Source organism: Sarcophilus harrisii, chromosome 2 (assembly GCF_902635505.1).
Source record: "Sarcophilus harrisii chromosome 2, mSarHar1.11, whole genome shotgun sequence".
NCBI lineage: Eukaryota > Metazoa > Chordata > Mammalia > Dasyuromorphia > Dasyuridae > Sarcophilus > Sarcophilus harrisii.
The window spans coordinates 213,287,613-213,304,611 of NC_045427.1; the positions used below are offsets into that span (position 1 = coordinate 213,287,613).

General features: G+C 38.1%; 2 protein-coding genes across 3 annotated transcripts in view; one reads left to right on the forward strand and one right to left on the reverse strand.

Annotated features, from left to right (window-relative positions):
- BABAM2 (BRISC and BRCA1 A complex member 2) overlaps window positions 1–1,376 on the reverse strand; it is a 490,988-nt gene extending 489,612 nt beyond the window's left edge. For both annotated transcript variants that reach the window (XM_031951331.1, XM_031951330.1), the window contains exon 1: window positions 1,302–1,376. The gene's annotated coding sequence lies outside the window, so the exon portion shown is untranslated. The remainder of the gene's footprint in view (window positions 1–1,301) is intronic.
- Window positions 1,377–1,645: 269 nt separating this feature from the next.
- The window catches only part of RBKS (ribokinase), a 132,045-nt gene continuing 116,691 nt past the window's right edge, over window positions 1,646–16,999 (forward strand). Inside the window, exon 1 of the mRNA XM_012547448.3 lies at window positions 1,646–1,920. Coding sequence (XP_012402902.2) covers window positions 1,667–1,920 — 254 coding nt within the window. The 5' untranslated portion in view covers window positions 1,646–1,666. The remainder of the gene's footprint in view (window positions 1,921–16,999) is intronic.

Here is a 16,999-nt window from a genome sequence, read left to right on the forward strand (position 1 = left end):
TAAGGCCCGAATGACTCTCTTCCTGCCTCCCTACTGCCTCCCCACTCATCTAGCAAAAACCCCTTTATGCAAAAATTGCTTTTCAAAGAGGTCTGTGGAAAGGTTCCCTTAACATAAACCCAGAACTGAATATGCTATTTCCATGGTCAAAGGTCATTTTAGGGTTAATTGTTGGAAATGAACGCGGAAGGGACTAACTAATGCACATACATAATAATCTGATATAAACTACCCAGTGGAAAGACCTAATCATCATAAATTAATCCAAAGTGACTGCCTGAAGAGGCCCATATTGTCCGCCAACGGTAAGCCCACTTATAGACTACCCTATATCAAGGCCACAGAAAATAAAGTGAGGGGGGGGGAGGACATGTGCTGAATCACTGAAATAACATCCCCAGGCAAGGAGATAGTGTACTTATGTCCCAACCCAGCAAAGGGCCCGGGAGGAAACCCTCTAGGGAAAGGAAAAGAATAATAACCAGTCACTCTCTTGCTACTCAGAGGCTCTGAAAAGAAAATTTCATTCTGCTCAACCAATACTAAGTCATTAAAAATCGCTGGTGTTCACACAGCACTTTAAGGTTTCCAAAGTGCTCTAAAATCCCAAGATTTCAAGTTTATTACTAGAAGGGGCCTAACAGGTCTAGTTCAACCCTATCCTTTAACAGATGGGCAAACAAATTATGGACTTGTCTAAAGTCACAAGGTGGTGAAAAGCATAGACAGGATGGTGTTTTCTCATTTGAGCTTCACAACAACCCCGGAAATGGCCAAAAGACCTCGTCCCTGACGCTCTCCCTTGCACTCTCCCTCAGTCTAATTTCCACATCTGTAAAATGGGGTTAATAGCTCGCCCATGTCGAGCGTTTGAACATTTGCAACGCGTTTTACATCTAATCTCTCATTTGCTTCTCCAAAAGGCTCTCCAGGGGATAGATGTGGTATTGTTATTGCTGCAAGCCTGCTACAAAGTGTCCGAGGTGGGATTCGAACTCGGGTCTTCCTGACTCCAGATCCAGCGCCGATTGCCCTCGGAGCCACTCTCCTTACCCATAGTTTCCCTACTCACACTTGGGGAGGGCCCGAGGCTGAGCGGGCCTAAAAGGAGGAAGACGAGGCGTGGGCCTGGTGGGCTCAGGCTGAGGGGAAATATCGCGCGGGGGTGGGGAAGGGGGAAGGGAGGCGCCTGGGCGGGCCCAAGGCTCTCTGAGAAGAGGCGGCGCCTTCCGGCTCCCTTCCTGATGTCACCTGTTCGGTTCGGTTCCCCGCCGCCCGCAACCGAGCCCCACACCGAGTACCTGCGACTACAGCCCGACAGACGCAGACACCGGCTACAACGCGCGCGCCGTGCACACTCCCCAAGCGCGCCCCCGCCCACAACGCGCAGCGCCGTCCGGGGACGTGCACGCCCCCGCCGCGGCCCGCCCGCAAGCCTGTGGACGTGCGCGCTCTCGAACATTGAAAATCTGGGAGTGCAGGGCGGTGGGTAGTCAGGTTGGCGCCTGAAAGTTCTCCTCCCCCACCCCACTTCCGACTCTCTTGATAACCAAATAACCTGACAATCGCGAAGAGGGCCCGAAATGAGAGGAAAGGACGGATATAGGCGAGGAAACCCTTACGGAAGAGGAATAGTAGAGCTGGAGGAATAATTTGTATCAGGCACATGGAAAGATACCCGCCGAGTGGCTGCTTTAGGGGAGGGAAGGAGAAGGGAGAAGAGGGGGAGGGGAAAGGTCCTCGTCTCGTCGTCCGGGAGGGGAGGGACGCGGTGCGCCCAACTCAAGGTAGAGGGCAAAGGGCAAAGTTCAGCGCGGATCCGCAGGCCCGACTCGCGCTCACTATGGCGGCCTCCGCAGCGGGGTTACAGCCAGACGCGGCCGTGGTGGTGGTAGGCTCCTGCATGACCGACCTGGTCAGGTTAGTGCTTGGGGGGCGCGCCGCTGGCTGCCTAGGCGTGGGGCGGGTAAAGAAGGCCAGAGGGCTGAGAGGGATCCCAAATGAGGCCCAGAAAGGTGCCCCGAGCCACCTAGAAGCCCCCAGTCGAGATCGGAACCCAGGCCCTGGGAACCCCAATCCGGCACTCCTTCCCGCGCGGCGCGCTGTCTTCGCTGACCCCCAAATAGGCCCTTAATAAATAAATGCGTGTTGATTGATTCTCCCGTGAAAATGGAGACACTTAAAGGTCCTTTTAGTCCGTTAGTCCAAATAGTTGTCGCCAATTCGGGAGCTATCGCTTCAGCTAACTATGGCGGGGGCCCTCTTGTAGGAAGCAAACGTTTATTATGCGTCAGCTCAGCAGGAAAACGGAAAATACCGAAAGAATACTAAGCTTTGCCTTTCAAAATGATACTCTGGAAGGGAAAGGTGGACGGCATGCGGGAGGCTGGACACATCTAGGACTAGAAGGGGCTTTTTTCAAAGACCTCTGGGTCAAACCCTTACCCAAATAAGGAAATTGAAGCCCGGAGAGGTTAATTGGTATTAATAAGACACGTAATTAATTCCTGAAGGAGCCAGGACTCACGCCTATATCCTCTGAAGTTGTACCCCAAGAGAACCACTTTAAGAGGAAATAACCTAAAAATAGGTGTGATATTGGGGGCGGGGCGGAATGTCTCTGAATCATCCATTTAGAACTGAAAGGCGGTTCTTAAAGATCAGCCAATCCAGAAAAAGAAATAATTTATCTCCATTAAGAAACTTCGGTAACTTGAATGGGCTGGATGATCTGTAAGGCCCCGAGAGCTTACTGGAAAAGAATCTTTACAAGTTCAACACTAAGGTGACCATTGCAGAAGTGGGAAACATGAGCAAGTCTTGGTTGAATTACACCTTAATGTAATACAATGCAGTAAATATTTTTTCCTGCAGAGCATCCGTACTAGAAGTTAGAAGTACGGTGAAAAAAAAACTGACTTCAATGAGCTTATCATATACTAATTTGTATGGGGTATATGCAGAGATTTTGACCTAGAACTTGGGACAACCAATTTAGGCTTAAGTTTTCTTATTTGTAAAATAAGGTTAGGCTATGCGATGCATAGCATCCCTTCTAGAGAGCTATATTTTCAGTTTAATGGATTTATTTTTTTTTTAATTTAATAGCCTTTTATTTACAGGTTATATGCATGGATAACTTTACAGCGTTAACAATTGCCAAACCTCTTGTTCCAATTTTTCACCTCTTACCCCCCCACCCCCTCCCCCAGATGGCAGGATGACCAGTAGATGTTAAATACATTAAAATATAAATTAGATACACAATAAGTATATATGACCAAAACATTATTTTGCTATACAAAAAGATTTTGAAATATTGTACAATTAGCTTGTGAAGGAAATCAAAAATGCAGGTGGACAAAAATATAGGGATTGGGAATTTAATGTAATGGTTTTTAGTCATCTCCCAGAGTTCTTTTTCTGGGCATAGCTGGTTCAGTTCATTACTGCTCCATTGGAAATGATTTGGTTGATCTCGTTGCTGAGGATGGCCTGATCCATCAGAACTGGTCATCATATAGTATTGTTGTTGAAGTATATAATGATCTCCTGGTGAGATGAAAGTATATTACTGACATGAACACCCTACATGTGAGGAGATAACAAAAAGTTCACTAAAAATATGCAGAAGTACTATGAAAAAAAGAAGGCTGAAAAGAAAAGTTGGAGTTTTGGAGGGATTCATAGTAAGTTCTTTTACAGTGTGTGAACTAAAAATGAGGGAGGTCCAAGCAAAAATTCTTAGGATTCTTGAATTGAAAAAAATCAGAACCTTAGAGTTAAAGGGACCTCAAAGTCTATTAAGTATAACATAAATTAATCCTATCTACTGAATCTTCCAGCATTCATTTAAATACATCTGCAGTGATGATGAGTTCATTCCCCTACTTAATGGTTAGAATGGTTTTTACCAAATCAGTGAGTTGACCCTAGAATTGGGCAGTCTTTCAAATGTAGAGACTTTTCCTATTTCACCCCAGCACCTTCACTCCAAGACTTCTTTAAGATAAACATAGTTCCTTCCAAAATATGATTTCAAATCTCCTTCATCACCCTTCTCTCTGTTTTATCAATATCATTATATTGATTTTAGGTTATGTATTTTTAGTTGCTGTTACTAGTACTTCTGTAGCATTTTGTATTTGCAGTGATTATATAAATCAGTCTTCTATTAGTGCGATTACTGGAAATTACATCTAAAACCTCACATCAGTTCCACTGACCTGAAATAGCTATCTGGAATATAGCAGAGAATTTGAAGTAAGATGCTTGGGAGTCAAATGATATATTATCTGTCTCTCTGTTTTGGTTTTTATGTTTGTTTTTCTCATTTAATATTTTATTTTTTCTAACTATATGTAAAGATAGTTTTCAACTGTGAAGACCAAGTTAGCACCCTGGAAACCTTAGAATCAGCTGGAATCAGAACAGGCAAAAGTCTTTGGTCTTTATTCTTGGTCTTTAGGGGTAGGAGTGAATTGGATGGACACAGGATCTCCACTACTCCACTACGAGAGGTTCCTCGACTCTCTCACTCAGAAGTGACTCTGGCTAGTCTTATTCCACCCTTTAATTCAGGGGTCATCAAACTGGCCTGAGGGCCAGATGCAGCAGCTGAGGGCAATTATCCCCCTCACCCAGGGCTATGAAATTTCTTTATTTAAAGGCCCAGAAAACAAAGTTTTTGTTTTTACTATAGTCCAGCCCTCCAACAGTCTGAGGGACAGTGAACTGGCCCCCTATTTAAAAAGTTTGAGGACCCCTGCATCTAATCCTTCCCACAATTCTCTGTATACACCAAAAGATTGACTAGTACAGAATAGTGGGGAGGATCATTTTCCAAGCATATGCTAATAGAGTATTGTCTAGTCGGTAGTTAGCCTTAAGTGCTTGGTTGTCCTGACCTCAGTGTATCAACTCAAGAGTTTCAGCCCTTTATATTGAACATTCACTTTTATAAATACGTTTTGATTTTTTTTTCCTCTCCCTCCCCAAAACTGCAAGCAATCTAATAAAAGCTATAATTATACAATCTTATTAAACATTTCCACATTTGTTATGTTGTGAAAAAATAACCAGAACAAAAAGAGCACCAACGATTCTTAAATCTCTACTTGACCTGTTGTGCAGGCCTGTTCTTTCTGGTACCAGATGACTTGTGTTTTTTAAAATTCTTTTAATTTTATTCTAATACTTTCTCTTTCATGAATTTATTGATTTCTTTTTCATATCTGCCAATTTCCTGGGAGTTCCATCACTTACATAAGATGAACCATTTTAATTTCTAAGACACTTATTCTAATTCTTTTCTCAAGAATTTCAATTTTTTAGTTGTGACTGTAGAGGTTACAGAATAACTTGTTCCTAGAGCTTCAATAATTTTATCCTAATCAATATCTTTGATTTACTCATCTCTAGTTTTAATTCCTGAAATGGGGAAGGCCAAACTCCTCCCACTGCTATGATTTTAAGTGGGTTGATGGTCCCGGTCCCTCTTTGGACTTAACCTGAGTCACCTAAGTCCTTGCAATTATCTCTACCTACTGAATTCAGTTCATTGAGATTCAGCATGATGGGACTTGAGGAACCACTATGGCAACTACATTCAGAGTACTGTGGATATTGGAGCCCCTGCGTTTGAGTACTTCTGTGCCACCATGCTCACTGGAGCTCTTAAAAGTTATAGGGTTTTCTAACTACATTGTAGATTTCTGGTTTCCTTGGTACTTTCTGAAGAAAACTTTTTTATTCCTGCTCCCTCATGACAGAATCCTTCAGGTTACAAGATTTTAAAGGCCATCATAAGCTCATTGAGAAGGTACCAGTTTATTTACCTCAACTGACACTTTTTTGTGTATGCATCTCTGGCTGATTTTTGTGAGATGAAATTCTGGTAGAAGAAATCACTCTCTAGTTCTTATTGGCTTTCTTGATCATTTTTTGAGGTTTTTACTGGAGCAGTTGTGTTGGAGTTGGGCTAAATGCCTGAACCACCTATGTTAGCTGCAAGTTTCCTAATGTACAATTTAAAAGGGATGAAATTTATTCAAAAATCTTGTGCAGAAAAAATGTACATAGATAAAATGCAACAGTATATTTTATTAACATTTCCATTGAATTAATGAAATATGTATTAGAGTTTTTCAGATTTTCTCCTGTCATAATCATAGTTGTATCATACTTATTTGTGTATATGTCTTATTAAGCAGCTAGAGAGCTCAAGCCTGAAATCAGGAATACTCTCTGAGTTCAAATCCTGCCTCAAATCTTTATTAGCTGGGTGACCTTGGCCAAGTCACTTAACCCTGTTTGCCCCAGATTGTCATCTGTAAATTGAGCTTGAGAAGAAAATGGCAAATTATACCAGTATTCTTGCCAAGAAAATCCCAACAGGGTCACAAAGAGTTGGACCTAACTGCAAAATGACTTAACAGTAATAATAGTTATAGTCCCATTTTAAACAATAAACTCCAAAAAGAGAATAATTAAATTTTTATTTACATCTCCAGAAACTTAAACAAGGGAAATACTTAGTGAATGTTAGTCAAATAGAAAATTAACTCTGTATTTGGCAGGTAAATGATTCAGTGGATAGAACTCTGGGCTTGCACTCAAGAAGACCTGAGTTCAAATTCAGTTTCAGACACTAGATGTTTGATCCTAGACAAGTGACTTTTTCTGTGTATGCCTTAGTTTCATTAAATTAAAAAAATGGGAATAATAGTAGCATCTACTCAATCTGTACTATTTCTGAGAACTAAGATAGTAAATCTAAAGTAAGACTCTGGTAATAATTATGAGAGATTTGAGCCTATGTCCAAAATTCACATTCCTGTTCTTTTTATCACATCTAATGCTACTTACTCAGCCACTGTTTTCAGTAACTATGCCCACTCTTTGGAGTTTCCTCACATGTAAAACCCAACATGGAGAATGGAGAACCCTTATGACAAGCATTGATGATTGGTGTTGTGTTATGGAAAGTGTATTAACGTCCACATTTCCTTTTTCATTTCTAAGTAATACGAACAATAAGTAGTAGTCCCAATAGTGTTCTTACAGATTTTAACATAGTAATCATGTTTACAGATAATTTTCAAAAATGATAAGACCTATTAATGCTCTACATAGTCTTCATTGATTCTACCAGTTTGCCATTGCCAGCCTTCTCCCCACATCTCCTAAATTCCACCTTCTCCGGATTATGCAACTGTATTTCACATAGGTATGTCAAACTCAACATTTCTAAAAGGGAGCTCATTATCTTTAATCTCAAAGTCACCCCTCTTCATGACTGACCTGTTTCTTTAGAAAGCACTGTGGCCTTTTCTATCATTGGCATAAAATTACAGAATCATCCTTTACTATACATTTTCCTTTACTTCCCATATCCTACTCAGTTACCAAGTTGGGATAAGTCTACTTCAATAACATTTCTTATAAAGGGTTAGCCCTTTCTCTGGGCTATTGCAGTAGCCTCTTAATTTGTCTCCCCGTCCTCAAGTTCTCTCCTTCTTTTCTATCCTCCACATGGCTGGCAAATTGATATCAATAATTCTCAGGTCTAATCATGTTACTGTCCTGCTCAAAAAAGTTTTCGTGGCTCCTATAATAAAATGTAAATTCTTGTTTGGCATTTAAAGCACTTCACAACCTGACTCTGATCTATTCAGACTTGATTTGTGCCTCCCATCTTGTACTCTACATTCTAATCAAACTGAACTGTTTGCTTTTTCCATGTCTGATTCCATGCCTTTTCATAGGCCACACACACACACACAAATACACGGAATGCTCTTTTTCCTCACTTTGGTCATTCTTAGAATCTTTAACTTCCTTCAAGGTTCCTCTCAGCTACCAACTTCTACATAAGGTTTTTTCCTGATTCCTCCCTTCACCCTCCAGTTTTTAATGGCCTCTCCTCTTCCAAATTACCTTGAGTATATTTGTCTTATCATTCAACTATCAACAAATACTCTGGCCTTACTGTTCTACCCTGAAACTACCCCAGTTAATTTAGGGTTAATTCTTTTCTATAAAGCTGTTGACTCAACATATATGTTGGCTCAAGCCCCCATTCTAATATATTTTCACTTACAAACTCTAATGGCTAATAATTTAACACATTAATTTCATTTAATCAATTAGGATCTATTTAATTTTACAGTGAGATATTTACCTCTCAATATATGCTTCCTCTCCTCCCCAATACACACTCCCCTATACTACTTATAACTAGGGAAATTGGGCTCACACTTCACCCATTTTCTACTTAGATTGATATTATCAAGTACAATCCCAAATATAGCCTCATTGCTGAAAGAGTCCCTATATCAACAGACTGGGTCTTGAAAGCCAGTCTCCACTTCTTGGAGTTTTGGTGCTAAACTGTCTGCAAAACCCTTGTGAATTTCATTGCTTAACCTCTTTCTCCATCCCATGTACCTAAAGTAAAAGACCAATTTCCACAGCAGAGAACTGAGACCCATATTCATGAGCCACACAGGCTACATATTGGCCTCAGATGGGGAGACCCTAATGTTGTCTCTTGTTTCACTGCCAGGCAAGAAGAAGTCAGAAGGAAAAAAAGCCCAGCAATCTGGTCATCCATTACCTTTTGAATGCATCTCCAATTTAAGCTACTTAGACAGTCAAAGAGATTCATCATCATGAGGCTAAAGCACCAAAACCAATTGTAGGATGTCTGCACATGATCCTAAGCCCACGTGAACATTGCATCAACCTAGTAGCATTCTACATATACTCAATAGTACATTCTGAGCAAATTGGCCAGTCCTTCTTACAAGTTGTAAATGTTTCTTTTCAATCAAATATAGAGATAGCAAGGACAATTTTTTTTTTTCTTTATCCCTAGCACCTAGCACAATGCCTTAAACATAGTAATCATTAAATAAACAGTTGAGAAAGCATCTCCCTAAATGCAGCAAATATACCAAATTCCCTATATACATTGAATCTTATGAAAAACAAAGAGGCAAAGTAAGTGAAATCTTCAGGAGCCCTAAACATATAGTTCCATATTTGCTTAATAATCTTAAAATATTTTTTAACACCCTTTATATTAAGCAAAATGTGAAAATATTGCATTTGTTTAAAACATTCAACTATTAAGCTCTCCCTTGACTTAAACACAATTAGAGCTAAAACATCTATAGAGACCACGTTGGTATATCGTATTCTTACTAGTAATTCCTCATCTCTCTATTCTGAGAAAATGTTTTTAGAGACCTTTATCAAATTTTCTATTATTCCTTTTAATGATCTTTTTATTCACATTGTTTTTGCCGTATATGTTGTTGTCTTGGTTTCATTTATTTCATTTTGCTGTAGCATACTTTTCAGATTCTTCATATTATTCCCAGCTGTACAAATAATATCCTAATATATTCATGTATCAAATATTTTTAGCCATTCTTGAATCAGTGGATACCCAACTTTATTTCTACTCTTCGTTATCACAAAGAGTACTTCTACAAATATTTTGGAAATATATTGGACTTTACATTCTGTCTTTGACTTCCTCAGGATATAATATTTCCACAATATTATAGGATTGTTAGGTCAAAGTATGTTGACAGTGTATTCACTTTTGTACATAATTGGTTGAACCAATTCACAGCATTGTTTAGTGTACTTGTCTTTCCAATAAAGATTTCTGCTATTTTTGTCATCTCTGCCAGTTTGAATGGTTTCAGGTAAAAACTCATTGATTTTAGTTTGTATCTTATTTGTGATTTGGAGTGTGTCTTCACCTGGTCATTTGTAGTTTGCAGTTCTTTGGAAAATGATAAATCCTTTGGCTACATATCTAACTGAGAAATGAATTCCAGTCTGATGTATTTTTTTCAATTCCCTGTGTGTTTTGAATATCAAAACTTTATTGGTGATAACAGTGAATATTTTCCCACTCTTCAGTTCTTTTCTGATTCTATTTTAATTAAGCAAAGGCTTTTTAATTTTATAGTAAAAAGAAACATATCTTTCATGATTCCCTCTATCCCATATTTACTTTAGAAAAGTACTTATCAATTCAAGGCAATTCTAATAGACTTGTGATGGAAAGAGCATCCATATCCAGAAAAAGAACTATGGAAACCAAATGTGGATCAAAGCATATTTTCACCTTTTGTTGTTTTGTTTGCTTGGTTTTTTCCCCATATTTTCTCTTTCTTTCACCTTTTGATCTGATTTTTCTTGTACAACATGACAAATATGGAAATATGTTTAAAAGAATTTCACATGTTTGACCTATAGTAGATTGTTTGCTGTTTATGGGAGGCAGTGTGGAAAGAGGGTAGACTATGTGGATCACAAGATTGCAAATATGAATGTTGCAAACTATCTTTCCATGTGGTGGTCTCTCCTTTTCTAAAATACATGATGGTTCTCTGTGGGAGCAGGTCTCTTGGGGACGTTTCTGGAGGCAGCCTTAGTTTCAGTTCCATGTAATAGTCAACTCAAATACAGCCAGGGATTAAAGTACAGTCTTTTATCGTCTCTTCCAAAATAGCACGGTTAGTTTTCTTAGAAGCCTATCTCCCTCCTTGGTTCCAAGAGCTCTTGCAGCTTGTCTTTTAGCTCTTCCAGCTTCTGCCTCTAGCTCAACTCCGAATCATGACTTCTCAATCTCCAACTGACACTCCCCTCTCAATCTTTTCACCTGAACTCTCCTGACTGAGCTCAGCTGTTTTTATGCTCTTTTAGAGGTGTGAACTCAAAGGTTGACTCCTCCTCTGAGAGTGAGATTATGGGAGGTGTGAATTTGGATATCTCATACTGAACCCTGAAATCTCCCAAATGTGTGAGCTAATGTGTGGACTCTCAAAGTTTTAACTTAAGCATTGTTTCTATCAATTCCATTCAGTCTGGCTCATAACATCTCCATGTAAAAAGTCCACACTTATTTCCAATTATCATATGGCATGTCACTTTTAATTGATTTTATTTCCCATGAAATGGGTTTACACATCCTTTACATAAGAGTATATATCCTGCTTTAATACTCCTAAGATTGCTTTCTAAGCATCTCACTGCAAACCTATGTTTATGACACTACAGTTGTTTCTATAGTAATAACTATGATGTCAGACAGAAAATTATACTGTCCTTTTGCATATTGGAAATTTAAAATGATAATTTATGAGATAAGATGCATGTTTCCCAAACTTTCATATTTAAAACATATAGAATCAGGAAACAATTGCCTAATTCTCAGGAGATTTTAGTTGGGTAATAGAATAAATCAATTAAGAAGACTAGATTCAAAGCAGGTAATAAGTTGGCCATAGTTATTTTGTTTTGCTTTTTTTTTTTTTTTTTTTTTTTTTTTTTTTGACTGCTTGGAAACAGCTGACATTATTTTAACATAGTGCAGTATCAAAAGCCACTTCTATTAGTTTTAGCCTAATAAAACTCTTCATTCCAGTTATATTTTCAGCAGATCCAAAGACAAATCAAATTCAGTTATTAAAAAAAAAAAATCAAGTTTTTCCTACTTGTGAGAAATAAGGCCAAATCACACTTTATCACATTCACTTGTTCCCAAAAGGTTTTTTTTTAATTCTAATGTCACTTTCTGCTAGTTGTATAATTTAGTATCAAAAGAATTAGTTCATTGGAAATCAGCTCAATTTAACCCTATTGCTAAACCATATAATAAATCTCACCATAGGGTGACATGATCCTGAGACTATTTTGTCTTCTGAAGGAACATCAAAAGTCTAGGAAGAACCTAATTGCCTGAAAGTCAGAATCATGATATGAACAACCCAAGTTCTAGATTTGGATGTACAAGTCAGAGCTGAAAGGGTTAAGGGAGAAGGCAGTGCCTGAAGCAGAAAGTGTCAAAAGCAAAACCTGAGCAAAGGTCAGAGAAGGCAGCTAGTAAAAGGCAAAGTCTAGGATTCTAGTAATAATAGTCCAGTCCTTCAAAAATAACTAAGTGGCAGGTTCCACAGGTTAAAATAAGTGCTATTTTGCTTTTCAACTTGTTGGTCTGAGTATATATGTATATGTCTGTGTGTATACCCTTGCTGTTGAGAATACTTTCATGCTCACCTTTGTGTGGACATAATCCGACAAGGTAGAATAGCTACAAAAGATCTGTGGCAGTGGAAAGAAACAGAGAAAAAGGTAGAATGCAATGGTAGAATTAAAAACACTGGATAACAAATTGATTATAAATGGTGAGGGAGATGGAAGTGTGAATGATAATCCCAAACTTTGATACTTAAGAGACTGAGAAAATACTATAGACAAAAATAATGAAATTAGGAAGAAAAGGTTTAGGAGAAATAAGATTAGTTTGGGCTCACTTATCTGAAGGTGCTCTTAAAACATGAATCTAGGCAGCTGAAGATGCAGGTCTAGAATTGAAAAGTTAGTACATGTAGATTTAAACGTAATCTGCATTGAGGCTGTAGTTGAAATTGGATGTAAATGAGCTTCACAAGAAGAAAATATAGAGATAAATGGGCCAAGGTTGGAGAACTCTCACACTAAGAGTTCGGAAAGAAGCAGAAAGTGTGTTTTTGAAGGCTTTGGTTCTCTGAACCTTAGCACTATGTTGTTTGTGTAATTAGGAGAAGAGAGAGTAATTAATATGAAGAAATAGCAAGATCAAACACAGCAAAGATCAAGAAGGGTGTTGTCAAGTGAACCTGAAGTAAACATTTTCTTACATGATCAGTGTGTCTGACAGTGCCACATAGGTATCTCCACAATGTGGACTTTGTTGACACAAAATCCATATCTTCAATTATAAGTGCAGGAAATCACCTTGGACAGCTCCTAAATGCCTGTTAACCCAGAGTAACATCAATAATGTATTACTTTTTGTTTCATAAATTTCATCTGTCTCAAAGGAAGCCATCAAGGCAAACCTTGATGTCTTTTGAGAACTAATTAATTGTTGGGCATAGAATAAAAAGATAAACTTAATAAGCCTTATTAGTCAGTGTCCTCTATCTCTTGTCAGACATGTTAGAGCATCCTCAATTTGTAATGATGATAATAATCCACACTTATTAGCACTTTAACTCTACAAAGCGATCTCTGTACAACAGCCTTGTGAGGTAGGGAGTATGCGTATTATTACCCAAATTTTTTATAGGTGAGCATAAGGAGGCATAAAGTATATAGTGTTCTCAAAATCCCATAGTAAATGTCAGAACTGGAATGTGAAGACAGTTTTTCTGATACTGGCATTTTTTTTCTACCAGTACTCTCTTCATTATACTAAAATCTTCTTAATAGTTTATACCAGTTGTGTCATGTGGAAGATGGTGCTTAAACTTCTTTTTAAAGAAAAATAATTCACTGAGTTGGAGATAACAAGCATGGAGGATGCTTGCCATGCAAAGGTATGAAGGTGGGAAGAACAGAGGGAAAGGTGGTTTGACTAAATTGCAGAATGCTAGATAATGAAGATAATAACAACAGTAACAGAAATAGCTCTGGTTCTAGCAACAGCTAAAGAGAGGGAGGAAGAAGCAGAAGAAGGCCCACCAGAGCCTCGCCTTCCTTCTTCCAGCATCTATAGAAGTGATGGACAAGCCCTTCAACCTGGCTCATCAACAGAACAGGAAAGCAGACTAGTCATTAGTTGCAGGGGAATATAATGAGGCCATTTCCTGTCACCAGAAGGCAGCTGCATAGCTTTCTGAAGGCATGAAACTGATGTAGTCTGAGAAGGTTCAGATATCATTGGAATTACACATATCCACATGAAACAACTCTCCCATATTTAGGAAAGGTGAAAAGCTCAACAGGCCTCTGAAGGAACCACTCTTCTGACATTATACAAGCTATCTGTCAAGCATGGGTCTGAGGGCCAAATTGTACAGAGGTCTCAGTACTGCCCCTGAGAAGCCCTCACCAGCTGTGTCAAAGGTCAGGAACCCAAACACTCCATTTCTCCAGAAGAGGAAAGACCCATCATAAAGGCAGGAAAGCCCCAAAAGATGACAGAACAATAACATAGGAGCAGTCAACGAAGACTGCTGATCTGAAGTAACACAAAAAGAGTTTCTTGTGGCTGGCAAATGAAAGGTTGAGAAAACAAGCAGCTCTGAGCTGAAAAGGCCAGACTCCAAAACACTTCCTTTGAAAAGGAATTGGATATAGATATTGTAGAAAAATCTGAATTATGGGGGCTGCTGCTCCCTTCAGAGATTACCTTGCAAGAGTTAGCAGCAGATACAGGGAAAGCTAAGGACATTCCTATCCCCAGTCTTCCTCCCTTGGACTTTCTGTCCCCAAAACTACTGCTTCAGGAGATCCCCAAAGATATGCCAAAAGTATATAGGAATAGTTAAATGGAAGGTCATAAGAAGCTAAAACAATAATGATAAGGGAAAACAAATCATACAGTAAACACTGCAAAAAGGGAAAACCTAGAAGCTAGGGATGGTCTAAGCTAAGGTGAAGGATCACTTGATGGACCACTGTAAGAAAAGAGTCCTGGCCATAACTTAGAGAATAATTAACCAGGGCTGAGGATGATCTAAATGTCAAATGCAACCTTGAGGTTTGTTGCTCCTGACTCGAACCAAATGCCAACCCAGAGTAATTTTTTTCAAGCAGCATTTATTTTCCTTCTCAGGTTCAAAGTAATGTTATATGTAATAATTAATCTATGATGTCATAGTTATAATGCAAAATTGAATTAAAACAGGAATCCAAAAGTAGCCTTAAATTGGAAAGATGATTTCTATTATGCATTGACTGTATGCATTTTGTTATGCACAATTTATTCTAATAAAGCATAAAAACAAATTATTCTGCTTTTTAAAAAAAATTATCAGTTTACATAATCAAGGTACACTATAAGTTTCAAGTTTCTGTTTGCTGTATTAAAATGTCATACATTGTTTTTTAAAAACCCAAGAAATTATCCCTTTGTTTTGAATGCTGCATAAATGGAGTAATGCCAGTTGGCAGTATTAAATTACAAGAAATTAATTTAAAATAATTGTTTTATTTTAAAACCAATATTAAAAATAATAGCTGACATTTATGTAGGTTTTCAAAGCATTTTACAAATATCTCATGTTATCTTCCCAATAACCTTGGAAGACAGGTTTCTTATTACCTCTACTTTGCAGATGAGGAAACTGAGGCAGTTTAAATGACTTGCCCAGAGTTACACCTCTCTCACTGTCTCACTTCTCCTAAATTTACCTTTGACTATCCTTACTAGTCCATTGTTCGCTTTTTCTATGAATTGTTCTGTACTCGGTTTTCTTACATCTGAAGATAAATTTGAACTGATGTCTTCCTGACTCCAAGTTCAGCACTGCTTTTGTCCCACCTATCAGAGTAGTGATTCTGTCTAGTTAAGAGTTATATGTTCATAATTTATGATACCAATTCTGTTAAATCATTTATAGGTAAATTCTCATTCTTCTCTACATCTCCCCCAGAAAAATGTAAGTTCTTTTGAGAGAAGGCAAGTGTCATTTTTAAATCTTTGTCTTCCCAGCACCTAGCATGGTGTTTTATAAGCATTAAGCGTTATCATAGTGTTCTCCTAATAGCAGGATATTGAAAACACCAGCATTAAGTATTACTTTGCAAGATAAATCTTAAGCACTGAGGAAAAGGCTCTAGTATAGTGTATATGGTAACATAATTAAGCTTGTAGTTCCAGAGCTCCACTAGAGGCTTCTTATCAGTAGTACCTTACCAGCATTTTGTGTGATAGCAGAGCTATCACACTCTACAGTAAAATTATACATTAAAATATCCATGGCAAGAAATAGCATTTATGTTCATGGTAATATATTCTATCATTGGCTCAAAAGGCTGTGAGATCCTCGTATTAGTTGTTGTTCAGTCATTTTCAGTCATATCCAACTCTTTGTGACCTCATTTGGGATTTTCTTAGCATTGGAATAGCTTGCTATTTTCTTCTCCAGGTCTTTTTACAGGTGAGAAAACTGGAGCATATTGGTTTAGAAGGCTTGCCCATGGCCACACAGCTACTAAGTATCTGAAGCCAAAACTGAACTCAGAAAGATAGCTTTCTGACTTCAGACTCAACACTCTAACCACCGTGCCAAGCAAGTAGCCTAATGCCAGAGGTTACTTAAAAAAAAAGAGGAAGAAGCTATTGAGTAGTCCCATGAAGGCTTAAAGCTCTATTTCTTGCTCTCTCTCTCTTTTTTTTTTAATCAGGGCCTTTATAACTTATCCTAAGGTGGGATAAATACCATACAACACAGTTGGGGTAATACTAAAAATGTTATATTTCTCCTTTTTCATTGTTGTCTTAAGAATCAAAATTTTGTAGGATATTCTAAAATCTTTCTATAGTTTCATCCTTTGTGATTTTGGGATTGGGAAATGATTGAGTTATAATAAACTTTATAACCCTAAAGAGTAGGTATTCTGTGAAACGAGAAAATGGTTAAGTAAATGCTTAATTAAAAGCAGTTACTGCAGGATGGCCCCCAATAAATGATCATTGTAAGTTCATCATCAATAATTAACTAGTGCAAGGTTATAAATTGTATATAGTCTCTGGATGTTTACTCTGTTGATGTGTGCTATGTTGGTCGGCTTAATTTTGAAGAAGGGAGAGTGGAAGTATGTTCCTCTAAATGTTTTCCATGTGCCTGCTGCTGTATAATGAGATTAAGACTTGACTAGCTCTTGTGCTGTTTCAAATTCTGGGAAACTAAAAGCTTAAAACTAACTTTTGTTGTTCCAGCGTTCGCCATATTACTAGTTTGTTTATTCTAAAATTTACGTGTTAAGTAACTTTATATCTTTTTAAAATTTGATATGTCCTTCAATGAATTTATGATTTCATCACTGGATATTCTGTTCTTGTATGACTGCTAAGGCCAAGTCTTAATTATAAAGTTTGATTCAGTGGCCATGATGTTATCCAAAAGACAAAAATATCTAGAAAACTTTACAATCTGTCAGAAACACTTAGCTGTTTCCCATAAAAATCCTTATCAAGCTTTGG